Source organism: Pseudonaja textilis, chromosome Z, assembly GCF_049901715.1.
Source record: "Pseudonaja textilis isolate UNSWEBS1 chromosome Z, rPseTex1.2, whole genome shotgun sequence".
NCBI classification, from domain to species: Eukaryota; Metazoa; Chordata; class Lepidosauria; order Squamata; family Elapidae; genus Pseudonaja; species Pseudonaja textilis.
In genome coordinates, this window is record NC_142008.1 from 88,874,734 (window position 1) to 88,902,338 (window position 27,605).

The window sequence follows — 27,605 nt, forward strand, 5'->3', positions numbered from 1 at the left end:
CTATATTTGTTTACCATTCTAATGGAATTGAGAGACCAAGTTATTCTCTGATTCCATCTATGGTCCAATATGGGGCTTGTTCTATATCTTATACAGAGCAGAATATTGTGAGTAAATACGTTCTAACCAATATCACTCTCAGTTTCAAAACTTCTTCAGGAAGCTTTATGAAACAGATAGTGAGCTTCCAGAAATCAATATTAATTATATCAGTGTAAGTCTTTAAGAATGTACCTTGATAACTATTATTATTAAGTTGTGGTAACTTACATAAATCTCAAATTTCCTGATGATCTCACGCAGCAGTTTCAGCACAATCACAGAAAATGCTGCTGACAGAACAAATCTCTGAGAAACTTCATACAACAGTTAACCAAACACACAATACTAGTTTTTAAGACTCTGGAGTGAACCACTGCAATTCAAATATTCTTTATCCCTAAACTACTCAGGTGATCTAGAGCAGTGGTCGCCAACTGGTGAGAAAATGTTGGTGGGCCGCAACGTGCTGAAGATCAGGTGGCTGGCGGGGAGGTGGGGCAATCCTGCAGTCTCTCTAGCAAACCTGTGTTGTGGCTGCTGCCTCCTGCCTCAGCGCATTGAGGAGGCCGAGTAACGTTGACCTCCTGAGCCACAGGAAGCAGCTGCCAGCGATGCCCTCAGGTGAAGATGTTGCAAGGGGGAAGCTCAACCCTCTCTTCCTCCTCACCAGAAGTGCTCACACATGCCCAGCGGGAAAGAGGCAGCTTGTCAGATGCCAGAGGGGAGATCAGTGCTTTGCGTGTGAGTGCTTCTGCCAAGGAGGAAGAGAAGTTCCTGAGGGGAGAGGGGAGAGCCTCCCCCTTGCAACATCTTCCCCTGAGGGCATCGCTGGCAGCCGCTTGACCTCCTCAATGTGCGGAGGCAGGAGGTAACACCAGTTGAGAGATTCCTTTCTCCCCATCACCTTGCAGGCCAGGGAGGACCCGGGAAGGGCTCCGATGCTGCGATCTTCCACATGTATGAGTCCATCTGCTGCTGGTAGCACCTCCGTTGCCCCACCTCCCTGCAAGCCACCTGGTCTTCAGCACATGGCTCGTTGGCCTCCAGATATCAGATTCTCACTACCCAGCACCAGTTCAGAAGTTCTTTTCCCCCACCCCCAGGAATGTGGGGGGGAGGAGAGAGAGAGAGAAAGAGGAAGAAATGAAGAAAGAGAGAGGGGTGGAGGGAAAGAGAGAAAGAGAAAGAGGGAGAAAAGGAGAGAGAGAGAGAAAGAGGGAGAAAGGGAGAAAGAGAGGGGGGAGGGAGAGAGAGAGAGAGAAAGAGAAAGAAAGATGAGAGATCCCAGTGTTTTGTTTTCTGTGGGAAACAGGTCCAAATGATTCTGAGTATTTAAGGTTGCAGAAACAGACAGCCAAGCTAAGTGCCTGAAGGATCCCATCCCATCAATGGGAGTCCAGGCGCTTCAGTAAGTGGCATGCTGGATTCATATTAGTGGTCCACGGGTTTTAAAATTATGAGTTTGGTGGTCCCCCCTGAGGTCCAAAAGGTTGGGGACCCCTGATCTAGAAGACTCCCTTGATCAATGGTATTCAAAGCCAGTAAGAGATTCAAATGATCAAACGTCATCATATTCTTTCTTTCCATCCCTTAGCAAAAGGCTGCTTTACCCCAAAATTCACTCTAAAGCTAGTCAGACTTAAAAGTATAGTTTAAATTTGAATTTTAGATATTCTAGTATTTATTTCTTTTAACTGCTGTTTATTAATATATTTCCCAAGGAAACATACTTGTAAGTTAAAAAATTATTTGTGAACAAAGAACTATAAGAGTCTTCTAATGAGGTCATATTGGGCTTTAGTGATTAGCTTTACTTTGTTTTTCTGCAAATAGGCATTTGAATATTCTTGTTTTTCTTACTTGTCCTTTTTTATTTTGCAGAGGATGAAACTGTGTATTTAACAGACATTACAAGGATGTCTAGTGACAGTCAGACCTTCTCTAACTCATCTTCTCTAGGTGAGTTTGTCTTTGGATGATGCAGATAAGACAGAACAGTTGAAGTTCTTGGCACTATTTTTCCACCCAACAGTGTTGCCACTATTAATTAGGTGGCCTAAGCATTACCACCAAATTCTACTAATAATCAGGAAAACAAAATATATTGCCTATGTGCGGATAATAATTTAGCATCCACACAAATTTAGTTGTACCTTATATTTCAAAGGCATCTTAAGCCCTTAAAAAAAACCCTCAAAAAGTGAATTATTTTCTTGAATATCACTTTTAATTTCTATAAAGTTCACAATTCAGTAAAATAATACAGAATTAGTCATCACCCTACTTCCCTGGACCTATTAGTGTACAAGTCTTTATTTCCCTTTTGAATTTCCTTCCAACACTGCTAATAATTAAGCTGGATTTAACTGAAAACTCCTTAGTATTTAGGAATTCAGTTAATCAGTTAGTGTAATCCCCAGTCTAGTGGAAAACAAGAGTCATGAAGCAATATCAGAGTATATTATCGCTGATTTTTTCCCTCTTTCCCTCTTTTTATCTTTCAGCATCCAAAGGGAATGAATTGCCTTAGTATTAAAACTTCCTATCACCATTTTTTTTAAATATAAATTTTATTTGGGTTTTCACAAAAACATAACAAAAATAAAACATCTTTTTTTTTTGAGAATAGCATGATCCCGGGTTATCACTTCTTCATACAGACACAAACTCAATTTCATATTCATCTTTGTGTTCTACTCCATATCTTATTACTATTTTAACATTTTCTCCATAATTTTTCCCCTCCCTTGGTTTTCTCAACTTTATTTTTAATTATCTCATATCTAAATTCAATTATATATCTTTTTCTAAGTTTCAATATCTTTCCAATCATTATATTTATACTTTGTCCTGTTTCAATTTCATATTATCTTTTCTCATTAAACAAATTTTCTCTTGTAGTTACTAATTGGAGTATGAAACCTTTATATCTTTTAATTTTATCCATTCAACTCTTATTTAAACTTCAATTTATGCCTTTAAAATTATAACATTCAATATAGTACATAAGTTCCAATCGAATTCTGCTTGGTACATTCTTAACTATGTTTTTATATATATATATATATATATATATTCAGCTTTGTTCAGGTATTTTCCCACATCATTATAGTTGTGCTTTTAAAGTTATAGCAATGTTTCGGCAGAATCTCATCTGCCATCATCAGGCTTCTGTACAGTGTTCATCTGTGAGTCAGACTTTCGCAGCCATTTCTGTTTTAAATTTGGTGCTAGCCTACACTGTACCAGAATGGTTTTTTCTTCATCCTGATTGGTTGGGAGTCTTGGTCTGTGTTAATTGGTCTTGGAGTTTGCTGTGTTCTGCTTGATTGGTGTTTCTAATATTTTCTGTCTGTTTTGTAGCTTTTTTTGTCTTGATTGGCTGGCAACATTGTGTTTTCTGTATTGGAGGCTTTTAGTGCGGCTTGGCTCTGAGTAAATGGATGGCTATCATTTATTAGGAAGCTAGGTTTCATCTGGGTGCCTGGTTGGAGTGTGTTTGAGCTGGAGGTATCAGGGGGAGTCTGTTTGTGCTCAGGTGTTTGTTTGGCTTGTGGTGTGGAAATTTTTTTGTTTGAGAGTGCAGGCTTCCAGATAATTGACAGTCTGGTGGAGTCATCTTTCAGGTCTTTTTTAAATCTCTATGGCTTCTCTGATAATTCTGTAGCTGGGGTTTTCTATAGTGGCTAGGGTTTGGGTGCCATTGAAGTTGTTGCTATGACCTGTTGCTTTCGTGTGTTGGACTAGTGAGGAAGAGTGTTCCAGCTTTTTTACTGCATTTTTGTGTTCATCTAGGCAGGTACTTATTCTTCTATTGGTCTGTCCAATGTATGTGGCAGGGCATGATGCAAAGGGGACTTTATATATGCCTTGGTTTTCCAGGTCAATTTTATCTTTGGGGTTTCTTAGGATGACTGCTATTTTTCTGTCTGTTTTGAAGACAGTCTTGATGTGATGCCTGTGTAGTATCTTACTGATTTTGTCTGTAGTACCTCTTACGTAGGGCATGACAGCCATAGGTCTGTTCCTCTTCTAGCTCTCCATTATGTCTCAATGTGATTTTGTGGATCAAGCCAGTGATTTTGCTTTTGTGGAAGCCGTTGGCTGTCAGTACTTTAGTCAGGGTGCATAGTTCAGTCTTTATGTGTGTCTTGTCTGCCAGGTGTTTGGTTCTGGCAATTAGTATTTTGGCCACAGAATTTATCTGTGCTGGGTGGTGGTGGGATTGGGCGTTGAGGTAGCAGTTGGTGTGTGTTTTCTTCTGGTCTATGGTGTGCCTAATGGCCAGCTGAGGAGGAGAGGTGCAGCTCTCCTCGACCCTGCTAGCAGTCTCCCCCCTCTTCACCACCTCTATGGGATGGCTTAGCCCTGAATCCAGCCGGCTCAGGGCACACCGGTGGTGAGCACGGATTAAAACCGCGCATGATTGCGGATTTTGGTTCGTCGCCGAAGAAGCTCAAACCGGAAGTCCATATCACCATTCTTTTGATGGAAAGTATTTTGTTTTAGCTCTTTGGGATTTTTTGTCTTGTGGTATAATGAGCTCCTATGACAAGAAAATTAAGCATTCCTGAATTGACCTTTATTTTTTATTTCTTCTCTTCTGTGCTAATTATGTTGTCATGTTATGGCTCTTCAGTGATGTTTCTTTGTGGAATTGCCCTTTTCTTTTTCAACAAGATCAATTGTGAAAATACTTCTCCCCTCCAAAATGGGTATTCAATTTCCTTTGCCTGTTGAGGTAATAGGAATGAATGTATGAAAGATATATGGTGAATGACCTTCCTCAAGTACAAGAATCTTTAGCAGTCAGAAAATCAGTCTTTTTTTAAGTTGCATTTATGTATCTGGATTATATGGAACAGTATTCAAAATTATATTTCCTCTGATGCAGCCTAACATGTCAAAATTAACATGGGCCTTAACAAATACCCAAAGATGCTGATTCCTAAACACATCCCTGAATACATTGGTAGCATAAGTTAGTAGGGAAGAATAAAGAATTCAACAGGATACGTTCATAGAAAGTATGTAGTAGCTAGTATTAGTCTAGAAAAGTGGTTCCCAAAGTGGGTGGTACCGCCCCCTGGGGGGTGGTAGGGTGCCTTAGGGGGACGCTAAGAGACGGAAGCGGGGGTGTTCGAGGCACCGGCCCCGCAAGGTCACCCCATTGACTGTTGCACCACTCCAGAGCCGGCGCCTCGAATGCGGCAGCTCTGATGCACCACTCCAGTGCAACAGTTAATGGCATCCGTGGATCATCTAGGGGGAGGCAGAGGAAGGGGGGCTTTGACCACATGCCCAATATCCAGATCCCGCTCAGCCAAGCCTGTCCCTCTTTGCTGTGCCTAACAGCAAGTTCACAGGCTGCCCCTCTCACCAGGGATCAGCCTCCCAAGCTGTCCCCCTCCCAGGGCACTCACGTCATAGAAGGCAGTGCTGTTCCCTCCTTCCTGGAGCAGGGCGGGGTTGAGGAAGCCCAGGACAGGCATCTTTGATCTACTTTTGCAACGTGCTGCCTGCATTCAAAGTGCCGGCTCCGCAGGCTCACCTCATTGAGCCCCTTGCATCGCTCTGGTGCAACAGTCAATGGGGTGAGCCTGCAGTCCTGGTGCCACAAATGCCTCCCTGCTGCCTCTTAGGGGCCCCAAGGGGGCCAGCAGAAGGGCTCTAAAAGGCGGCAGGGGGGCATTCAAGGCACTGGCACTGCAGGCTCACCCTATTGACTGTTGCACCGCCCTGGAGCCGGCGCCTCAAATGAGGTGGCGGCAGCTTTGCTTTACTTTCCCAAAGTGCCACCGCTGTCGCATTCTGTCTATCTATCTGTCTGTCCGTCCATCCATCCAAAAGGTCTGTCTGTCTGTCTGCCTTCCTGCCTGCCTACCTACCTGCCTGCCTGCCTGTCTTTCTGTCTACCTACCTACCTACCAATATCTATCTATCTACCTACCTACCTGCCCATCCATCCATCTATCCATCCATCCATCCATCCAGAAGGTATGTCTGTCTTCCTGCCTGCTTGCTTGCCTACATACCTATTTATCTATCTATCTATCTATCTATCTATCTATCTATCTATCTATCTATCTATCTACTTATCTATCTATCTATGTATCTATCTATCTACCAATATATCTATCTACCTACCTACCTACCTGCCTCTCTCTCTCTCTCTCTCTCTCTCTCTCTCTCTCTCCATCTATCCATCCATCCATGTTCGAAGCGCTGGCCCCGCAGGCACATTGGGAAAGTAGAACAAAGCCAGTCTGGGAGGGAGGGAGAGAGAGAGAGAGTTAGCTGATGCATCAGATTGAAATGAGACCTAGTTTAGACAGGCCCTTTTACACATTGAAACATCTTTGGCTTCTATTAAAGGTTTTGTGGATGAAACATGGTCAAGACTATCAGGAAGCGCTCACATTTTTTGAAGCTTTAAACAGGATCCATTGGACCAGATCTCCACCCTAAAAAATTACTTTTCCCCAATGTATTACAATGCCAATTCTGAAGAAGGCAAAACCAAAATGTACTGGTAAATTACAAGGAAAACACACACACACACACATTCCCTTCTAACTCTGCTGGAGCAGGTGATTGGACTAGAATAGATATTATCTTTCTCCTCCCTCTCTCCCTCCTTTATTTCTTTTTCTTTCTGTCCCTTCCTTCTATCCCCCCTCTTTCTTTGTCTGTCCCTCTTTCTTTCTTTCTTTCTTTCTTTCTTTCTTTCTTTCTTTCTTTCTTTCTTTCTTTCCCTTTTCTCTTTCTTTTCTTCCTTCTCTCTTTCTCTCTTTCTCTTCTCTCTCTCTCTTTCCCTCTCTCAGGCTCACCCCATTGACTTGGTACACCGCTTTGCTTGGACTTGCTTGGGCAGGTCCCTCCAGTGCAGTGGGCTCAATGGGGTGAACCTGCAGGGCCGGGACCTAGAACGTGGCAGTGGCAGCACGTTTGAAAAGTCAAGCAAAGCCAGAGATGAGTAATTTTTGCTGCAAAGAATCACAAAAGCTTCTGGGTTGTGCACAAGAGAGGACACACATGTCAATGCAATTCAGCAACACAAAATAAAGAAGTAAAAATAAAACAAATCAAGAATCAGCAAAGCATCTCTGATTAGATTATATTCACTACTAGAATCTAATCAGAGATGCTTTGCTGATTCTAGTCCAATGACCTGCTCCAGCAGGGTTAGAAGGGATTGTGTGTGTATGTGTGTGCATGGCTGTCAAAACTCCAAAAACAGGTCAAGTAGCTCTGGGGAGGCCAGTCATAAATTAGAACACTTGCTAAACAACCAGCCATTAAGTGAGAACCACTTGCATTTGGTTTGCCAGCCATCTGGCCATGACCACCGTCACATGACCACCAAACCACATTTACCCGGTCATGTGACCAGCAAGCCATGCCCAGCCAGCAAGCCACTCCAGCCAGTCACCTGACCAGCAAGCCATGCCCACCCAGTCATGTGACCAGCAAGCCACACCCTCAAATTAGGCCATGCCCACAGAAATTTGAACCCTACCCCTGGGTGGGGGGCACTAAAAATGAGTTTGTAGCACAAAGGGGGGGTGGACTGAAAAAGTTTGGGAATCGCTGGTCTAGAAATTGGAAGAGCCAAGCTCAAGTAAACCTTTCCATTAAGTTATTTATTGTTGCTTTCATTTTTAATGTAGTCCAAAATTCTTTTATAGGTGGACTTTCACAACAAAGTGTAAGCAATTCCTCTCAAGGACAAAAGGAAGTAGATGTTGTATAACAAAATGTCTGCAGGAAAAATTAAGATAATATTTCCCATGATAGAGAATAAACAGAAAAGAAAAATTGAATTCTTATTTCTTTAGAAAAAAGAGACCAAAAATAAATACAAAAACAAAGCCACAAAGTTCTTTTAAAAACTAGTAAAACACAAAGTCCTTGCAGTAGTCCTGTGTAGATGTAAATCAAATGAGATTATTTTCATTACCAAGGAGAAAGCCTTTACACTTTCAGCTTCCATGTGGCCAAAACAAATGTGTTTCCTAAGTCCAAAGCAAACAAAAAATTATTTATTGCTTTGCTATACAGAGCTTTAAAGGTAATAACTAACACTTTGAATTAGTTCTGGAAGCAAATAGCAATCAGTGTAGCTTGTGCAACAACAATGTTATATGTGGCACTCTGGGGCCCTCACCCACTGTATTCTGCACCATATAAACTCCATGTTTAACTCATGCATAAAGATAAAGAAGTTGAACAGGTCAAAAGTTTACAAACTGATGATGTGGTAATAGAATATGCAATGCCAAGTCTTTAAGATTCTTTATCCAAGGAATGAGTAGCAGGGATAATCTTGGCCAAGGAAAATATAAAGGTCCTCTTAGCTCTTAACTCCAATTAAACACACATCTTTTAGAACTTGGAGTTAAGAGCTAAGAGGACCTTTATATTTTCCTTGGCCAAGATTATTCTCATTGTCAATAACTTTGATTATGGATTAACATTAATCTGCCCACTTGGTCATGGCTATCTTTTCACAAGCCATGCTGCCTTTCTAGATGTCCATGGACTCTGTATAACTAGTGAGTTTCTGCTTTTAGAGATCCTCATTATTGCTAAGGGTTATTGGTTGTCCAGGGTACATGAAAGACAGCTATAGGTCATAATGTCCTGATCACAAGCAAGTCTTCAACTTTTAACTCTATAAAGTTGAAGGACAACTGTCCCATGGTAAGAAGTTACATGAAAAGAGAACGTTTTAGGAGTTATGTCATGTGCCTCCTCCACAACACTCTTCTTCAATCTGATATGATCTGGATGCGTTAGAATACAGATACCATCATCCTTAATCTGCAATCATTTACTGTGCTAGTGGGTATGATGGGTTTTACTCTAAAACTTCTGGAGGTAACCAAGTTGGAGAGGATTGCAGAGGGTATTCAGAAATTTAAAGGATATGTTCTTCTAGGAAGTCAGGAAGAACAGAACAGGAAATTCATAGTATGTGGGATTGATGATATCAAAATGAGATAACCTCCAAAATTAGTTACACCCCATTCAACATTGTTTGACTTCTACGGTTATGTGAACAGAAGGCTTCTGCATAGAAGAAACCTAAACAGGAATTAAATATGCATTTCCAAGCATGATTGCTTGAAATTTAACTGGTTCATATATGTTTAATATAAGATCATTAAGGATAATGATATGTCATTGTTTATATTTCAGAAACCAAATTGTTGGGTGGGGAACTGTTTTCAGTTGCTTTACAGGAAGGAAACAAGAGGTTCTTGGTGCTTTTGGATTTATTACTGATTTCCATAAAAAAGGAACAAAACTTTCAGTCGTTGCCGACACAAACTTGCAGAAGCTTCATCTTGCGGCTCATTCTTTGTTCTAGCACTGATAATAATACGGGGGTGGGGGGGAATTCTGTGCATACAAGTGTATGTACAGCAGATATCAAACTGAGCAGCATTCTACTAAAATAATTGTGCTGCCAACTATAGTCTTAAGATGGTCCTCGACTAATGAAGATCAGCACTTAGTATGAAGTTGACTAGATGGTCTTAAGTAGGAGATGGTTGCACATGATAGTTATTTTTAGCATAGCTTTATTAAATTGAAGATTCTCTTTTCCTATATGCTTTTCTTCCTTTACATACACTCTTGGTATTATAGTGAATATAGTACTCAATCACAAATGTGATTTAAAATAAATTTGCATGGCTCTTAGTATAAAGCAGGTCAAGAATAGCTAGGAATATGTGACAAAGGATGCATTCTCAAAATTATAATTCTTAAGCCTCCTAGATAAAGATAATCAAACCACTCAAATATATGCATTATCTGGCATTCTTTCTTTTTTTTCTGCTTTTTAAAATCATCTAACTGTAATAAATCTATAAAGAGGACAGTATAAATATGTGTCATTGTGGTAGAAACACTGGCTCAGCCCAAAGAAATTAGCAATGATTCAATATCAGGAAGAGAATTGTTGGTCCTGACAGTAGATGTATTCTCTTTTCTTCATAGAAACATATCCATATAAAATGCAAGATGCAAAGATGTTCAAGTTGCCCAGAATGGTGGAGAGGTCAGTTCCCCAAACACCAAACAGGTAGAGCAAGATTTATCCATCTGATTTCTTCTCCTCCCATTGAAGCTTTGGTGATTAAGTAATGGGTTTTTAGGGCTGGAAGAATTTTAAAAGGCTATTTGTTGTTTAATCCTATTATTTGTCTCCCATATAATTTGGGAATATGCAAGTCAGTATTCAGATGACATGCTAATATTTCATAATAAAACTTTCAAAAAATCAGTCTCCCTTTAATAACTGTAATAATAAATAATTGAGTAATGGCTTTTATTATATTGCCAATTATTAACAATGATTGTAGTCTTTTTTTTCCAGAAACTCCTTCATTTTGCATCCAGTATTTCGCTCTTTTTCATAAAAACAGTGGAGTTCTTGGAAATTAATCGGTATCGTTTGTTTGTTTGTTTTTTAATTTGGACAGGGTTTTCCCTTCTGTGACTTTTAATGAGGAGGCCAAACCCAAAGCAGTAAAGAACCTGAGTAAGCCACAGCTAGAAGGTATTTATCCTGCTTAGAAATCATATAACTTGAAATTTTCCCAAGGCCCTGTATATAGTTTGTGAAGAATGTGTCTGAAAGATATAATAATTTTATCATTAGTCCTGTTCTACTAACTTACACCCTTAATTTAAATCTACCTTCTTCATGGAAATTGTTTTGTGGTAAAGAGTTTTTACTTAGAGGTTCCATGCATAAAATAGGAACATTTAAGCTTTGCGTTATTTTAAAAGTAATACCACTGTTTTCCGTAGATTTTATCAAAGATTTGGTAGTTAACTTGAACTGCAATTATATTATGCGCAATCTTCATAATCCTGAAAAAATACATGATAATAATATTAATACCTACTGTAAGAAATCAGCTTCCAAAAAAGAAAATATATTTCAAAAGTGATATTTCGTATTGTGCTATCATGTCATGTTGTTACAAACCTTTTCCTTTCCTTTTTCTGGCCATGTACTTTTTAAAGTGCTTTGATCCCTAAAGCATTGTCAGTAACCTGCTATAATATTATAATTTCTGAAAAGACACTGTTTTTACCTTTTTTGTTTTTGTTTTTCTAATAATTATTATATAATAATTTAAATTATGTTTTATTTATTTTACTGTTTTATTGGATTATTGTACCCTGCCCAGAATCTCTTTCCATGAGATGGGCAGCAATATAAATTTGATTAATTAATTAATTAGCGCCATGGTGGTGCAGTGGTTAGAATGCAGTATTGCAAGCTAGTTCTGCTGACTGCTGGCTGCCTGCAATCTGGCGGTTTGGCAGATCGAATCTCACTAGGCTCAAGATTGACTCAGCCTTCCATCCTTCAGAGGTGGATAAAATGAGGAGCCAAATTATTGGGGGCAATATGCTGACTCTGTAAACCATTTAGAGAGGGCTGTAAAGTACTGTAAAGTGGTATGTAAGTCTGCTATTGCTACTGCAAATTAATGCCCTGATTCAGAGGTTCTCAGCCTGTGGTCCATTGACCCCTGGAGGGCTGTGATGTTCCCCCGGGGGAACAGGGGGTCTACAACTTCAAAAGATGTATGATTTAAATGTTGAGTTAAGTCCTGGAAGTCTGTGGCCATGGTTCGCCACAATAGGGGGCGGTCTGTGGTAAAGAAAAGGTGGAGAACCAAAGCTTTAGTAAAATGGCCTCCCCAATTTACAAAATAGGAACTGATCTTCAGTTGCAAGAATCAGATTGAGTAGCAGCTTTAGATAAGAAATTGGCAAGTTTTTCATAAAACAAAAAGAATTTGGGACTGGAGTTGGAGGATATGCAATTTGGTCATATGAAGTGCAAAATATAGAAAATAACTATATTTAAAGTTCTGTGGAAAACAGGGAAGCCTGTTTATTTTAAGTCATCCAGTGCTATCTCATGCCCTTTAGATGTGTTAATCACCATTTCCCATCATTCCCAGAAAGCATAGTGAATTATGGCTGACAATTATGACAGTTGGCCCAGCATGATGGAAGGGAACACATCAGGCTGGCCAATCCTTTCTTTAGTCCATTAATTTCCGAAGTACAAGATAATAATGGGATTTACTAGGAATCAGATGCAAGGACAGGGTACATTCATAACAAAAGGCTGGTGAGCAGGTACCTGATCTTTCTTGCTTCCATTTCTCCTGAGTCTTACCTCCTACTTTTCCTCTCTGCATAGCCTTCCGTACAGCTTATGATACATTCAGAAAGGACCTTGATGGCATTATTGATCTGGCAGCCCTAGAGACCACAGCCCATAATTTAGGAATCAATTTAACAGAGGAGGAAGCTCTTGATGAACTGATATATGCTGACATGGATGGTAAGTGCATAGCGATAGATCTTATTTAGTGGTGATAATTTGGACCAACAATGCCATTGCTAAGCAGAGCAATCACTAGGCGGGAAATTACACTGCCCTAGCTGTTTTCCGGCTTTAAACTGACAAAACTAATCAGAATCACAACTTTGTTGTGTGGGTCTCCTAACCATTCTTCTGCTCTTTGAAATGCTCACTTAGGCACTGGGATAAATATTCAAACATAAATAAATTAATATTTGAGTTTACATTCATTGGAGAGGCATGGAACATGCATGAAAAGCAGTGCCTTGGTGCCAGCAACTATGAAGCACACTAAGCAAACAGCCCGATATATTCTCTATTATTTGCCTGTTTACTCTCTCTTTCCAATTTTTTCCTCTGCAGAGGGGGAAAAAATAATAGGCATATGATAACCCATATTGATTATAACGGCAATTATGTGATTGATCCTACAAAGATCCTAAATGCTGACATTGGTTGAAAAATTATTTTTTCAGCATTATTGTGTTGGTAATAGTTGGTGAATGAGGCAGTCAGTAAACAAGGATTAACAATTCCCTTTTTCTTATGCACTTAATGTCTTATATACAACGGATACCCGTGAGCTGGGGAGAAGCACCAGTTCTCAGTGGTAGTTGAAAATTTGTGCAAAGCTAAAATTCAGATATCCTGCCTGTACAAGTAGCCCTTGGCTTACAACAGTTCATTTAGCAATCATTTGAAGTCACAATGGCTCTGGAAAAAGTGACTTATGACCATTTTTCACACTTGCGACCATTGCAGCTTCTCCATGATCACATAATCAAAATTGAGATCTTGGCAACTGACTCATGCTTATAATGGTTGCAGTGCACCCAGGGTCATGTGATCACTTTTTGCAACCTTTGGTCAAGCAAAATCAATGTGGAAGCCAGATCCACTTAATAACCATGTTACTAAATTAAGAATGGCAGTGATTCACTTAACAACAATGGCAAGAAAAGTTGTAAAATAGGGCAAACTCACTGAACAAATTTCTCACTTAACAACAGAAATCTTGGGGTCGAATGGTGGTCATAATTCGACGACTACCTGTAGTTTTACATCTTGGCTTTGGGAAGCATACTCCCACTCTATCCATCCTTAGACTCACTATTTATAGAGAATCAAGAAGATGGCCTTGAAGGAACCATCTTCAAGGCCAGGACAGGAAGGAAGATAGTATTTGGAAGAGATTGGAAGAGTATTTGGAAGAGATTCAGGCTGACTCTTTCCTGAATTTTTGAGGTAGGAGAGGAGAAACACAAGCAGACTTACAGGATTCTTTCTCTGTAGTCTATCCCTATAATTCTATAGTTTTTCCTATTCCAAGATTTTATAAATTCTATATTTCTATTTATGGAGCCAATTTCCTAGACTAATCTACATTCTAAAGCTGACGCAGTCAGATCATTCATTCCCTACATTCCTTGCAGAAACCTGTCTGGTTATTTTTTGTTATTGTTGTTGTTCTGCTTTACAACTATTGTTACTCCCGTCCCCTCAATTTCATGTATATATCAGATTCTGGACACAAACAACAAATAAAGTTCTTTGCCCTTATGCCTTGTATGTAGGCTTCTCAGGAGCAACAGGCTGGCTTCAATTGGAAATAAGACATTAGATGAAATGCACTTTCAGTCTCTTCATATTCTGAGGGATAAAAAGGTTTAGAAGAGTGGCATATTGGCGAATGTTTCATAATTGATTCTTTCTCCCCAATCCAAAAAAATTCAATGTCTTTATTGCCGCTGTCATGTTGTACCACTAGCTGCCAAATAGTTGATTGACACACAACCAACCAAAATGCAAAATTCCAGAAAACATAATCAGCTCTTGCAAGCTGGTATGAGTTTGTCCCAGCACATTATTGGATTAAAATCAGAACTCTTATTCAAGTGTACACAGGAATAAGAGATAGCATGTTAATGAATGAATGGAAGTGAATGAATGGAATAATCCTAGGTTTATAACCACAATGGGGTTGGGAAATTGTCATTAGGTGGTACAGTTATTAAGCAAGACATCATATGACCATTTTTGCCATGGTCATGAAATGAATCACTAAGCAAGACATCAGGTGATCATGACTTACAATTTCCATTGGCTTCCTTATCGACCTTGCTTGTCAAAAGCCAACTGGGAAGGTCTCATATGGTGACCACATGGTGACTCTGGGATGCTGCAACCATCATAAGTGTGAGCTTGTTGCCCAGTGCATAGATAGCAATCATGTGACCTCAAGGACACTGCAATGATCATCACTATTTTCAATTCCACTGTAACTTTGATCTCTGCAAGGATGTTCACAAGTCAAAGACTGTTGTGGTTCGCCAGCAGCAGGTATGGACAGCTCAGGTCTCAGAGAGCAAGGACTCAGATGAGGGGCCTGTGTGTGATGCAGGGATGGAGCTAGGACCATCAGGGAGTGGAATGCTGCCTTCGGAGATTATGGAGGCTCGCAGCAGTGATGAAGAGGTCCCCGAGAAGCCTGTGCCCATTGCATGTGTGCGCAGGGCTATTCAAAGGAAAGAGCAGCTACAGCAGCATGGGCAACTTGGGAGTAAGGCTGCAAGGTAATGGCCCCTCTCTTAAGAGATAAAAGCAGCTGAGAAACTGGAGCTCTTTGCAGGAAGCAAAGAAGTTTTTGGACTCAAGCCTTGTGGATGTTTGGAGTATTTTAGTTGGTGTTCACTCTTTGTGTTCGAAATATTTCTTAGTAACTTTATCTAATATTCTTGGCAGCCTTGCACAACCCTGGGAAGGATCGTTATTATTAGAGACAATTAGTTTGAAACAGCCTTTTAACCGTGAAGGAATGGAATTCGTAAAGAATCATTAAAAGGTTTTTCTGTTACCTCTGTTTCGTGTTTGTTTCCTTGGAACAAGGTTTGGGTCAGAACAAAGACTACCTTTACAATTCAGGCAAAATTGTCGAGTTGCCACCAGAAGTAAGAATAAAGTATAATTGGAAGTAACTCCTTTCAATCTAGCTTATTAATTGATTGTTCTTGGTGGGGTTTTTCTTTTTTTTGTGGGAACTATTTTTCAGGAGATGGAAAAGTAAATTTCACAGATTTCCTCAACATCATCACAGATACCAAGCGATTCATCCAGGCTGTAGGTGAGAAGAAAGAGAACCTTCTTCTTAGTAGGACAAATCCCCTATTTCCCATATAAGCTTTGCATTTTGGGTTTTCCATGAGAAATTGCCTGTAGTATTTAATACAATGGGATGACATTGCTAAGCAATGGTAAGACAAGCTTACTATCTATCTATCTATCTATCTATCTATCTATCTATATCGCTCTCCCTCCCTCCCTCTCTCTCTCTCTCACACACACACACACACTGCCTTGCATAACAACAAATGGCTTCAGTTGTGGTACTAAGTCAAGGATTACCTATAACAAGTTACAAAATGGAAGCAACACCTTGCTGAAAGTTAGTAATATACTGTGTGGTTGCTATTTCATTTTATATAAGGTCCAAAATTAAACTTCAGATTAGATAAACAAGCTCTTTAATATCTATTAAAAGAACTAATTGAATGGAAACTGCTTCATGTTTGAATTTTATGCCCAGTAATTATCCTGGGATGAATGCAAAAAAGATTCCCTTTAGCTTTTAGAGAGAATTGGGAATTGATTCAGGAGTTAGGACTTTCCACATTTCCCTGAAGAGATAGATTTGTGTTCCCAGATGAGGGTAGTCGGCTTATTGTGATGACCTGGGGCATGGCACAAAGGGAACACAGATAATAAGTAGGAATCCTTTTATTAGCTCCAACTTTGCCCCCAATGTCCTAGTTACCTTCTGGTTGGAGAAAAACTCTCCGAGGAACAGCCTTTGGCTGCAGAGAATCAAGTCCAAAATGTGGTCAACAAAAACTGTGACTATAAGTCCAGTCACGGCAAGATGAGGTAATTAGTCAGGAAGGGCAGGAGAAGGAATTCCAGACGTAAAGGAATGGCTGTAATTCAACATGGTTGGGACAATGCCAGGAACAGATAACCAAAGTCAACACAAGATAAACTCACGTTTGCTCCCAGCAGACGCTGCACTCAGCATGCATCTCTTTTAAACTCTCTTCCCAGGTGTGGCTAATGAAAGGAATCAGAGCCCTTTCCTCTCCCATAAGCCATGCAACCCACGTTGCTCTCTTCTCCGTTCCTGCATGCCCTCAGATGAAGAGGGGTGGGTCTGGGTCTTCCTCAGAACTCCCTCTCCCTTGTTCTACCTCTCCCTTGCTCTGCCCAGCTGGACTTTGCCCTTCCCCAGTTTCCCTCACAGCCAACAGAGCCACACCCCGGCTCCTTGTCAGCTGTTCATTTTCCTCTCGGATTCAGACTCTGACAGGGCATGACATTTATACCACCAGCCCTTCTGCATTGTTGTTAGCCTTCTCTTTTCCCACTCTGGCAATTTCTTGACATAAATATTCTGTTTCCCATAAGCCCCTAAGAAAGATGACAAAGAGACTGTTGATGCCCGAGGAATCTTGTTCTTTGAGCTCCTGTCAAAGCTGGTGGAATCATCTAAACTGCCAAGACATACTACTACAGCTATTGTCAGGTGAGAAAGAGGAAATCCTAAGCATATTGCATGGGCACGGAAACATAGACTGATTCATATAATGTTCCTTGTATGTTTCTATGAACCCAGAGATTCATTTTTTCTTACAAAACAGTTCAAAAATAAATTTGTTAAATTTTAATGGCATGGAGTAATCCTTTAGTCATTAACATCTTTACTAACAGCAATTTAGATTGGGAGTTCTCCCAAATGACAATAAATGGAAAAATGTTTTGAATCTGATTCACGTTTTATTCATACAGTAATTTGGAAATCTTTTCAATTATACAAGAATGTTTCAATGGGAATTTTTTTTTTTTTACAATCACAGCTAATGTAAATTATCCAGCATTCTTTTTATAAAAAGGGTTTAATGAATAACTATAAGAAAGAAAAAAGAATTTAGGAGGACTTATTTTTTGTTCTTAGGATTGGTTCTCAAAGTAAATCTATTTATTAAATGTAAAAATTTTAGTTGGAAAAAGAAATCCATGCTTTTTGCATACTTCTCCATCAGATATTTAGTAAGAAATTCATGCATGTTCTTCACTGAAATGTCACTTGCATTTTCCAAATTATTCCACTTACTGCTGTGCATTATGTGAAACTCTCAGTTGACCAAAGTTTGATAAGTGGCAGAGACAATTTGATGGAGACAATCATGATATATGAAAGAATGCAAGTTGGAATGTAAGAGCAGTAAATGGAAAACATCAAGAATTAACTAACAAAATGAAAGAAAAATAAATATGTATCTATAAAGCTAAGTAAATTTATAAGCCCAATAAAATTAGTCTGATTTTGTGGAGTAGAATTGATGAAAATATACAGGGAACTAAAGAAACAGATTTAATTATGAACGAAAAGGTATCATACTGATGATACTGAACCCAATGCAGGATGATTTCTCCCAGCAGTTTCATATGGATATTAAATAGGAGGCAAGAGAGACTGAGGTATTACACATAATGGGCCTACAACTGAATCTCTCCTTCCCACACCATCACTACCTGATTCTAGCAATGGAGAAAGGAGAACATTGCAAAACAGTGCCACCCAAACCTCTCCAGCAATACTCAATGGTCAATTATATTAAAAGCTGCCAAGAGGCCAAGAAAAACCAAGATGAACACATCACCTTAAACCAATCCCTCCAAGGTCATCCACAAGGCAACCAGTGGTTATTTAGTGCATGGTATATCATACATGAACTAACTATATATATAGTTAGTTCATGTATGATATAGAGCAACCAAGTAATGTCTCAGAACTGTAGCCTGGCCTTAATTCTGACTGCAAAAGGTCCAGATAACAGATAACATATAATCAGAATTGGAAAGGACCTTGTAGGTCATCTAGTCCAACCCCCTGCCCAAGCAGGCAACCCTACGCCATTTCTGATAGATGGGTGTCCAATCTCTTCTTGAAAGTCTCAAGTGATGGCACTCCCACAACTTCTGAGGGCAAGCTGTTCCATTGGTTGATATTTCTCACTGTCAGAAAGTTTCTCCTTATTTCCAGGTTAAATCTCTCCTTGTTCAGTTTTCATCCATTATTCCTTGTCTGGCCTTATGGGCACTTTAGAAAATAGCTTGACTCATTCCTCTCTGTGGCAGCCCTCAAATATTGGAAGACTGCTATCATGTCTCCCCTGGTCCTTCTCCTCACTTGACTAGCCACGCCCAGTTCCTGTAACCGTTCCTCATATGTTTTAGCCTCCAGTCCCCTAATCATCCTGGTTGCTCTTCTCTGTACTTTTTCTAGAGTCTCAACATCTTTTTTATAGCGTGGTGACCAAAACTGGATGCAGTACTCTAGATGTAGTCTTACTAAGACTTTATAGAGTGGTATTAGTACCTCACTTCATCTCGACTGTATCCCTCTGTTAATGTAATTTAGGATTGCATTAGCTTTTTTGGCTGCTGCTGCTGGCTGATATTTAGCTGGTTGTCCACTAAGACTCCAAGATCCCTTTCACAGTTATTGCTATTAAGCCTAGTTTCACCCAGTTTATATGTGTACTTTTGGTTTTTCTTGCCTAAGTGTAGGACTTTACTTTTCTGTAGATAATCTACTTCATCAGGCCTCCCACCATCCAATAAATTACCTTGCTTAAAAATGGAAGGTTAGATACCAGGAAAAAGTTCTCTGAGAAATGGATGATCTCTTCCGGACGAAATGAATTACCACCTCTTTCAAGGCCAGCAGAACCATACCTCTCCCCAAAAGATCCAATCAAATGTCACTTCTCAGGAGATCTTTATTAATTAGGAGGAGCGTAAGTCCAGATTACAGATGGCCAAGCTTAGAGAAGGCCCCTATGCACTTCCCCTGACTGGCTCCAGTGGTGGGATTCAAATATTCTTGCCACCGGTTCGGTGGGCGAGGCTTGGTGGGCGTGCTTTGCGTATGTGCACACACTTTGCATGTACACACATGCCAAACGCGCACTTTGTGCAGGCACAGAGACATTTGCACAAGCACAGAGACATTTGCGCAGGCACAGAGGCATTCTAGCTCTCCTCCTACAAGCCTGCACGATCCTGGTTGCTGCCGTGTGGCACTATTCTGTGCCGCGCAAAGCAGCTGCACTTCAAATTCAGCAGATAAAAGTGAGTATGGGAGCCTGGGCGAGCGGGTGGGCCCAACAGCAAAGTGGTGGAGAGAACCGGTTCAGTCTCCAGTGCTCATCTCTCCTATCAGCTCGCCAGAACCGGGCAGAACCAGTCGAATAGCATCACTGACTAGCTCAAACCCAATGAAATAATCAAGCTAGAATATGCCTTAGTCACTTCTACTGCACCTGAAGTTGAGCAACTTTATCTAGCATACTCTGATTTTCCCTAGGGGCCACTTGAGAAATTGGGATTGTTGTGGAAGACTGGTGCCACTCTCCTGTCCCCACTGACACCACCCTACCACCTGGCACTGATGCCTCATCCTCCACTGATGCCCTCTTTCCCCCACTACTGATACCACACTGATGTTCTGCCCTTGCCATTGATATCCCACCAATGCCCCATCATCCTACCATCAATGCTGCAGGCCGGACTGCAACAACCCACAGGCTGGATGTGGCCCTGGGACATAAATTGCTCAGGTCTGATCTAAGAGATGCCTAGAATAGTCCTCACAGTGGCTGTGCAAGGATTCATTTGCCATGCCCCCACCCCTATGCAGGAGGATTCTGGGTTCCTTGCCCTTGGCCTGCAACAAATACCAGATCCACGTTGCATCCTCTATGTGTTGTATCCTCTATGAGTTGGGCCATCAATAAGTTGTGCCAGATCCAGGGCCACTATGACAGCCATGAATTTCCAAGCCACCTCTGTTTCTGGGCCCACAAGGCTGTTTGAAGCACTACCAGTCTAGGGAATATTACCATCAATTCCATGAATGTAGGAGCTCAGGCAGAGCCTAGCTGTCCCACAGGGAGGAAAGTAGATAAGCAACAAGCTCAACTGATGTCTATGACCCTGCTTCCCAAAGAGCTATACGTCTAGCTATGCACGTATGTAGTATGCCACTAGAGACTTTTGCGACCTTTCCAGATGGCCTACAATAAGCAATCAATGGGAAAGTCAGATTCACTTAACAATCATGTTATTAATAACTGCAAATGATTTGCTTAAAACAACCATGGCAGAAAGGTAATAAAATTAGGTGTAACTCATTTAACAATTGCCTTAATTAACAACAGAAATTCTGGTCTCGGTTGTGGTCGTAAGTTGAGAATTATCTGTAAAATGCATGCGATCATGCTAATTGGATATATAAAAAGGATGGGCGCAAGATGAAGAGACTGGATTTTTAAAAATGCTGCAAAAGATGACGATGAGAGGAAAATATTGTATAATGTGCGTAGAGAGAAAAAGTTAGTTGCACAGAATATCATTAAAGAGAATGAGGGATGGCTAAGATTTAAAAAGACAGAGGAAACTCTGAGTGATTATAAAGTCAACAATGGAAAAAGCAAATGGTTTAACCATCTTACTTACATGTCTTCCTCAGTTTTCTTTAATGCTCACTTTGTTTTTTTCCTTGTCTTGCTTTCTATTAGCTATTATCGCCAAAAGTTCCTGGACTCTACGAGCAAGAAAGTTTCAGGCAGGACAGCCAAACAGGGTCAACACCATCCTGATAAAGAAAGATTGCCCAGAAGCCAATCTTCCCCAATTACTGCCTTTGCTGGTGCTGCCCGCATCTGCATCATGAATGAAAAGGAACTGGAATCATACGTGGCAAATATCAAAGGTAAACACTCACACTGCAGCAAATTTCAGAGCTGAACCATATCTGTTAAGAACCTGGTGGATCATACACTGGAAAAATGGAACTGATAATCTTAAATCTCTATGCTAAGCCATGCAATTTCCTTGGTTTTACCTTGTAGTAGTGTTGAGAAAATGCATTAAACGTATCTAGTGATCTCAGGGTTTTTGCACAAAAGCATGCTTTGCTGGCCTATTGCCATAATTAAGATTGATCAATCTGTTAAGTATGGTTGGTGGGTCCCATAGAGACACGAGGCTCAAGTAGTGAACAACAGCTCTTTATTAAGGAGGCAGATTCTGAGACAACAACCCTAGCCGCAGCAGCTCTTTTTATAAAGCCGGCTGCGGCTAGGCAGCCAATGATAGCTTTTTGAGCTTGCCGCACTTGGTTTTACCCAATCGCGGCAAGCCCTTTACGAGCCAATCACAAGCGCTTATTTCGTCCAATCACAGCCCGGCTTTTCCGGACCAATAGGAATGCAGGTCTTCAAGCCTGCTAGTATGGAACACAATCATTCTGCCTTAATTGAAGCCCAAGTCCAAACAGGCAGGCAAGAGGTTGACTAACTTAGTGGAACTTTCAAGGAGCAAAATGCTTTCGCAGGAATCATATTCTGTACCTCACCATATTCCTACTTTGAAACCACTAGGCACAGCTGGTGGTTTGTTTGATTCCTGTTACTGATTAACATAGCATAATCTATGTCTGTACTACTTTATTAAATATAACAGCATAGAAGACATGCTTTGAAAGAATTATAATTTATAAGGAGATCATTGAAGAAAACAGCATGCATGACCCACACAGTTATGTGTATTTGTGCTTAATTATAACAGCATATAAGAATTGATGTAATAGTGCAAAAGCACTCTAGAAAAAGGTGACAACTGGGAGATGGGAGAGATTTTTTAAAAAGTAGATGCAGAGAATGATATTGTGAAGCTGCTTTGGTAAGTAGTTCTAGGCATATTAGGTATCATATTAGATACCTGGACACACTTGTAAGTGGATCATAAGCTTCCTAACAGACAGGAAGCAACAGGTGAAGCAAGGCAGAATCACATCTAATAATTGTACAATTACCACAAGTGGCCCCCAAGGCTGTGTGCTTTTTCCACTTCTCTTCTCCCTAAATACCATTGACTGCATCTCAAATTATCCATCTGTTAAAATACTGAAGTTTTCAGATGATACAACAGTAATTGGTCTCATTCGAGACAACGACGAATCCGCATACAGACGGGAGGTTGTACAACTTGCCTTGTGGTGTAACTGGAACAATCTGGAACTGAACACCCTCAAAACCGTAGAAATGGCTTTAGGAGAAACCTTCCCATACTACCACCTCTTACAATACTAGACAACATAGTATCAACAGTAGAGACCTTGAAATTTCTAGGTTCTATCGTATCACAAAATGGACACCTAACATCAAAAATGTCATCAAAAAAGCACAACAAATGATGTTTTTCTGTGCCAATTCAGAAAGCTCAAACTGGCCAAGGAGCTGCTGATATAGTTCTATAGAGAAATTATTGAGTCTGTCATCTGCACCTATATAACTGTCTGGTTGGTTCTGCAACCCAACAAAACAGGCTTCAGAGAGCCATTAAGACTGCAGAAAAAAACAATTACTACAACCTGCCTTCCATTGAGGACCTATATACTGCACAAGCCAAAAAGAGGGCTGTGAAAATAATTAAAGACCCCTTGCATCCTGGACATAAACTATTTCAACTCCTACCCTCAAAACGACACTATAGAGCATGCACACCAGAACAACTAGATACAAGAACAGTTTTCCCCTGAATACTATCATTCTGTTAACAAATAATTCCCTCAACACTGTCAAACTGTCAAACTATTTACTAAGTCTGCATTACTATTACTATTAATCCTCCCATCCTTCCTTTACTATTACTATTAATCCTCCCATCCTTCCTTTCACCCATTTCCTCACACTTACGACTGTATGACTGTAACCTTGTTGCTTGTTGTATCCTAATGGTTTTTATTGGCTGTTTCCTAGTATGATTTGATTGCTTATTGTACCCTATGACTATTATTAAGTGCTGTACCTTATGATTCTTGATGAATGTATCTTTTATGTACACTGAGAGCATATGCACCAAGTCAAATTCCTTGTGTATCCAATTATGCTTGGCCAATAAAGAATTTTATTCTATTCTATTCTGTTCTATTCTATTCATATGAGTACCATTATAAGGGAGTAAGACTTTTCCTTTTCAAGACTCTTTTAGAACATAGGCTGAGTTAAATACAGATTTTGCATTGCATTAGTCCAACCCCGGGTTTGTCTGTCTCTTTGTTTTTCTCGTAATGGGTGAGCATTTGTTGGATTTTTGCTCTTGTGGTGGCAATGAAGCAAACAATTCTTTGTTGTCAGAATGTCATAATTGTTGACCACATTCCCTGAGAATATTTTTTTTTTCTGGATTAGGAATGAGGATGGGGGAAGCACACAGCATTTGATTAGGAAGAAGTCTGTGCTCCATTTTCTGCTTCCACAAAAGAAATTAATTCCAGTAGAAAATAACCATTCTGATATTGGATAAGGTTTTAGGCACACCTCCTAAAAAGTTATTCCAGTGCTAAAAAGATTTCCTACTTTTCTAAATAACTTTAGGGAAATGATAAAGGAGGTGGGAAATATATTGAATGTATTTATTATTTTGCATTGATTTATAAATTTATCGTACCAGGTAATTTAATATTTACCAAACATACATGCCCAGATTAAATATGATACATGCCATCTTCTCTATTATTGCAAATATAAATTATAGTACTCCAACCATCCATTTGAATTGCTGGTTGGAAGGGCGTTTGCTATGGTTTTTCCAAATTCCTAGGACTTCATTTATCTAGTACAGAAAATAATTAAGAATATATGCAGAAATAATTTACCTTCTTGTGTGCAGTGTTAAGCACAAATATAAAAGTTGAGTTTGCATTGTGAAATGCACATTTTGTCATTTTTGTATTTTCATAATTTATACTGGGTGACTGTGCTTGTGTTTACAAAGCTTTTCCTCCAATACCTAACAAGAGCTGGGTAAGATTTCAATCAGAGCCATGGTATAGAAAAAAAGTATTTAAAAAACAACAACATCCATTTGATAGTATATCTACCATTCTGTGTGAACAGCACAAAAAAAAAAGAAATGCATTCATTTCTAATTAGCTTCGGGCTAAAGGCTAATCTGCTGTCCTGCTTCCTTCCAGGTCGTTTGCAATGGCTATTTGCTTCTCTTGTACTTTGCTATGTTCTGCTCCAATTTCTCTTTGCTTTTCACTAGAGTTGAATTTGGATATTGATGAGTATCGATGATATACAGCTAAGAGCATCCTGACATTTGACTTTGTTTTGCTTTATCTAGGAAAAGTTAACCCTTCAGAGAGTCCCTATAATCAAATACCTATCTTTCCCTTGATCCCTAACCGGGATGTCTTGGTCAAAGGGAAGTCAACAAAGGATGTCCAGAAGCTAGACATGCAAAGGAAGATGGAGCCCCTCTCCTCCTTTGAAGACCATTTCCTTCGTAAAAAGAGGTGGATAAAGCAGATAGTGAGTATACAATTCCATTCTGCCTATTTTCATCTAATGATAATAATCCTTCAAGTAGCCTTTCCATATATTTGTTTATATGACACTGATCTGCTCAGATTTGACAAACCTTCATTATACATTTTGTTCGTTTTTTTCTTTTATACATAGCCCAAGTCTGCCAAGGCTTCCAAACCATCCCTCTCTCTCTCTCCAGAGCTAAGTCAGAAGCGTTTGACTATGGATGACGTGAGTCAAATCCGACAAGAGGTAAGCTCTTTGAAACAGGTACTATTTATTGGGCTGGACCAAATTAAATTAGTTGGACTTATATTATAATTAAAATCAATTACCAACCTTTGACTTAAGGAATGGGTAATTGCTCTCTGTAATGATAATATGAATGGGAATAGTCTTTATTTTTGAGTTTCACATCCATCTGTGCTTCTCTTGTATATCAAACTCACATATAGCATAGTTCACTTAACCATTGCTTGGTCTTTTCTCTCCACCCATCTATCTTTCTGGTTATTATATTGATGCATTCTTTTTTCTTCTTCATTGTTTATTTTATTGTTTTATTATTTCTCTTTGTACTCCTTTCATTTTCTTCCATTTTATTATTGTAAGCCACCTAATATAACCTGGAAACCTCTAAATTAAATTACTGTAATGTATATAAGCACTATATTATCTTTATGGGAAGTTCAGAAACTAGCTCATGCTGGCTGGGGAATCCTGAAAGTTGGTCCACCCATCTCAACATTGAGAAACACTGATGTAGAGTATAATTCTGCAGCTTAACTGCTAATGGAATTTGGGTGGAAAAAATTAATGGGCCTGGATGGAAAAAAATTTCCAGCAATAGGTCCATCCATTGGGGTAATCTTCCGATTTCTTTTTCTGTGCACCTTTGTTTGATACTTTTAGAAAGTAGTCCCTTTTAGTTATTTTATTATAGAAAGTAGTCCCTTTTAGTTATTTTATTTTCCAGGCTTTTAAGAACTGCTAGTGTAGGTATTTTTAACTTTGACTGATTATTGAGAAGACATGTCTATATTATTTTATATGTCCATTTTTTTAACCATATCTTACTTTGTTAGGAATTCTGTGAATATATGACTTCCTTAAAGGCATCAGATATTAACTTTATGAATAAATACAAAGAACAAAGGGCAGTGGGAGGAAGTTTACCAGCCTCAAATTCCTCAAAGCTCCTTCTCATAATACCAGCTAATGTATTGGTCTAATTTGGGAGTAATAACTTTACTAATTACTCACATTTATATGCTACCCAATTCCCAATGAATCATTTTAAAAGTTTTTGCATTTTACTCTGATGATTTATCTCCCATCCATACTCTCTGGCTTTTCTATTTAGGTCAAGAAAGTGACAGGCTCCTATCGGAAAGTAATGGCTTTCCGTGAACGCAACAAAATACTGAAGCTGTGGAAGAGACTACGTGGTGGAGAGATTGGGCTAGAGACAGACAACCCCAGCTTCTACCAGATCTTCTCCACCTACACCTGGTCATGGAATGTTTTGCAGGAACTAGTATCACCCCGAGAACTTCAGGAATATGATAAAAAACAGTACCAACGTGTTGTCCGGCCAGCCACTCCTGTAGATAAACTAATCAATACTAGTGGAAAATCAAAAAGAAGTCAGAAGTAACACCAGATGTTGTAACCAGTGCTCCTCCTTTTATGTGAATGCATTCCCTCAATCAGTCTCAGGCTGGTATGCAGGTCACACTTTCTATGAGACATAGTGCAAGGTTTCAACTTTGTACCCTGGCTAATACAGTGAAAAATTAAGCTTCAAGAGGCAAACCATCTCTCTTGTCATCTTTGTTTTCTTATTGTTACTTATTGAGTGCCATTAGCAGGCATAAGGACAGTAAAACAGGAGAAAAATATTCAATCTTGAAACTCAAAAAAAGATTTGGGGGATAGCACTCAACTCTTTATCATCCACAATGCATTCTATTCTCCTTACAATTTTTTTCTTTTCTTTCTTGTCCAACCTTAACAGTTAACTTAAAACAATTCTCAATAACCATGTTTCTCTAGAAATGAGTTGCATCAGGTGGTAAACTGCAGTCTTTAGAAGACAAACAAAGTTTGCACATTGCATGAAGGCATTTAGCTAATTCTGCAAAAAAGTAGTAGTAGTAGTAGTAGTTAATTGTATTATGGCTTCATTTAATGTGCAAAACCAATAATGTATTCATATGTTGTTCAAGGGAATGCATAAAGGAGAAATGTGTTTTGTCTTAAACTCTCAACCTTTTTATTATTCTAGGTTTTAGTTAAAACCGAGTGGGATGGATTTCACTAAGCAAGTATGGCAAGGCTGAACAAATGTTTTGCTCCCCTCAGACTTCCCAGCACTTTTCTTTCCTTGTCTCTTCTCAGCCAATTCTGCCATCAGTGTCAAAAAAGCAGCATGACATAGTCCAATAGCCCATTTTCTCATTCACTTACCTACCTACCACCCCATTCTTAGTTCTCACAGCAATTGGTTTTACATCACAATGTTCTTTACAGTAAGGAAGTGATTCCCAAACTGGCATGTTCAATTATCCTCTCTCCATCCTGACTTCCCAGAACTTTTCTATCCCTCCCTCTTTCCCCTCAACTGCCAGGACTGTTAATGTTTGGTTTCCCTGAATTCTTTCAGTCCATATCTATAATGAAACAGCTCTACCCTGTGCATGGATCAAAATATCTGGAAAACA

At 39.6% G+C, this 27,605-nt stretch overlaps 1 protein-coding gene across 1 annotated transcript in view; it reads left to right on the forward strand.

Moving 5' to 3' along the window:
• The window catches only part of LOC113447846 (uncharacterized), a 124,673-nt gene extending 97,972 nt beyond the window's left edge, over positions 1-26,701 (forward strand). The window contains exons 57-66 of the mRNA XM_087917191.1: positions 1,924-2,001; positions 10,051-10,135; positions 10,536-10,612; positions 12,284-12,427; positions 15,498-15,569; positions 16,904-17,021; positions 21,082-21,275; positions 24,698-24,885; positions 25,036-25,134; positions 26,246-26,701. Coding sequence (XP_087773317.1) covers positions 1,924-2,001; positions 10,051-10,135; positions 10,536-10,612; positions 12,284-12,427; positions 15,498-15,569; positions 16,904-17,021; positions 21,082-21,275; positions 24,698-24,885; positions 25,036-25,134; positions 26,246-26,539 — 1,349 coding nt within the window. The 3' untranslated portion in view covers positions 26,540-26,701. The remainder of the gene's footprint in view (positions 1-1,923; positions 2,002-10,050; positions 10,136-10,535; positions 10,613-12,283; positions 12,428-15,497; positions 15,570-16,903; positions 17,022-21,081; positions 21,276-24,697; positions 24,886-25,035; positions 25,135-26,245) is intronic.
• Positions 26,702-27,605: the final 904 nt, after the last annotated feature.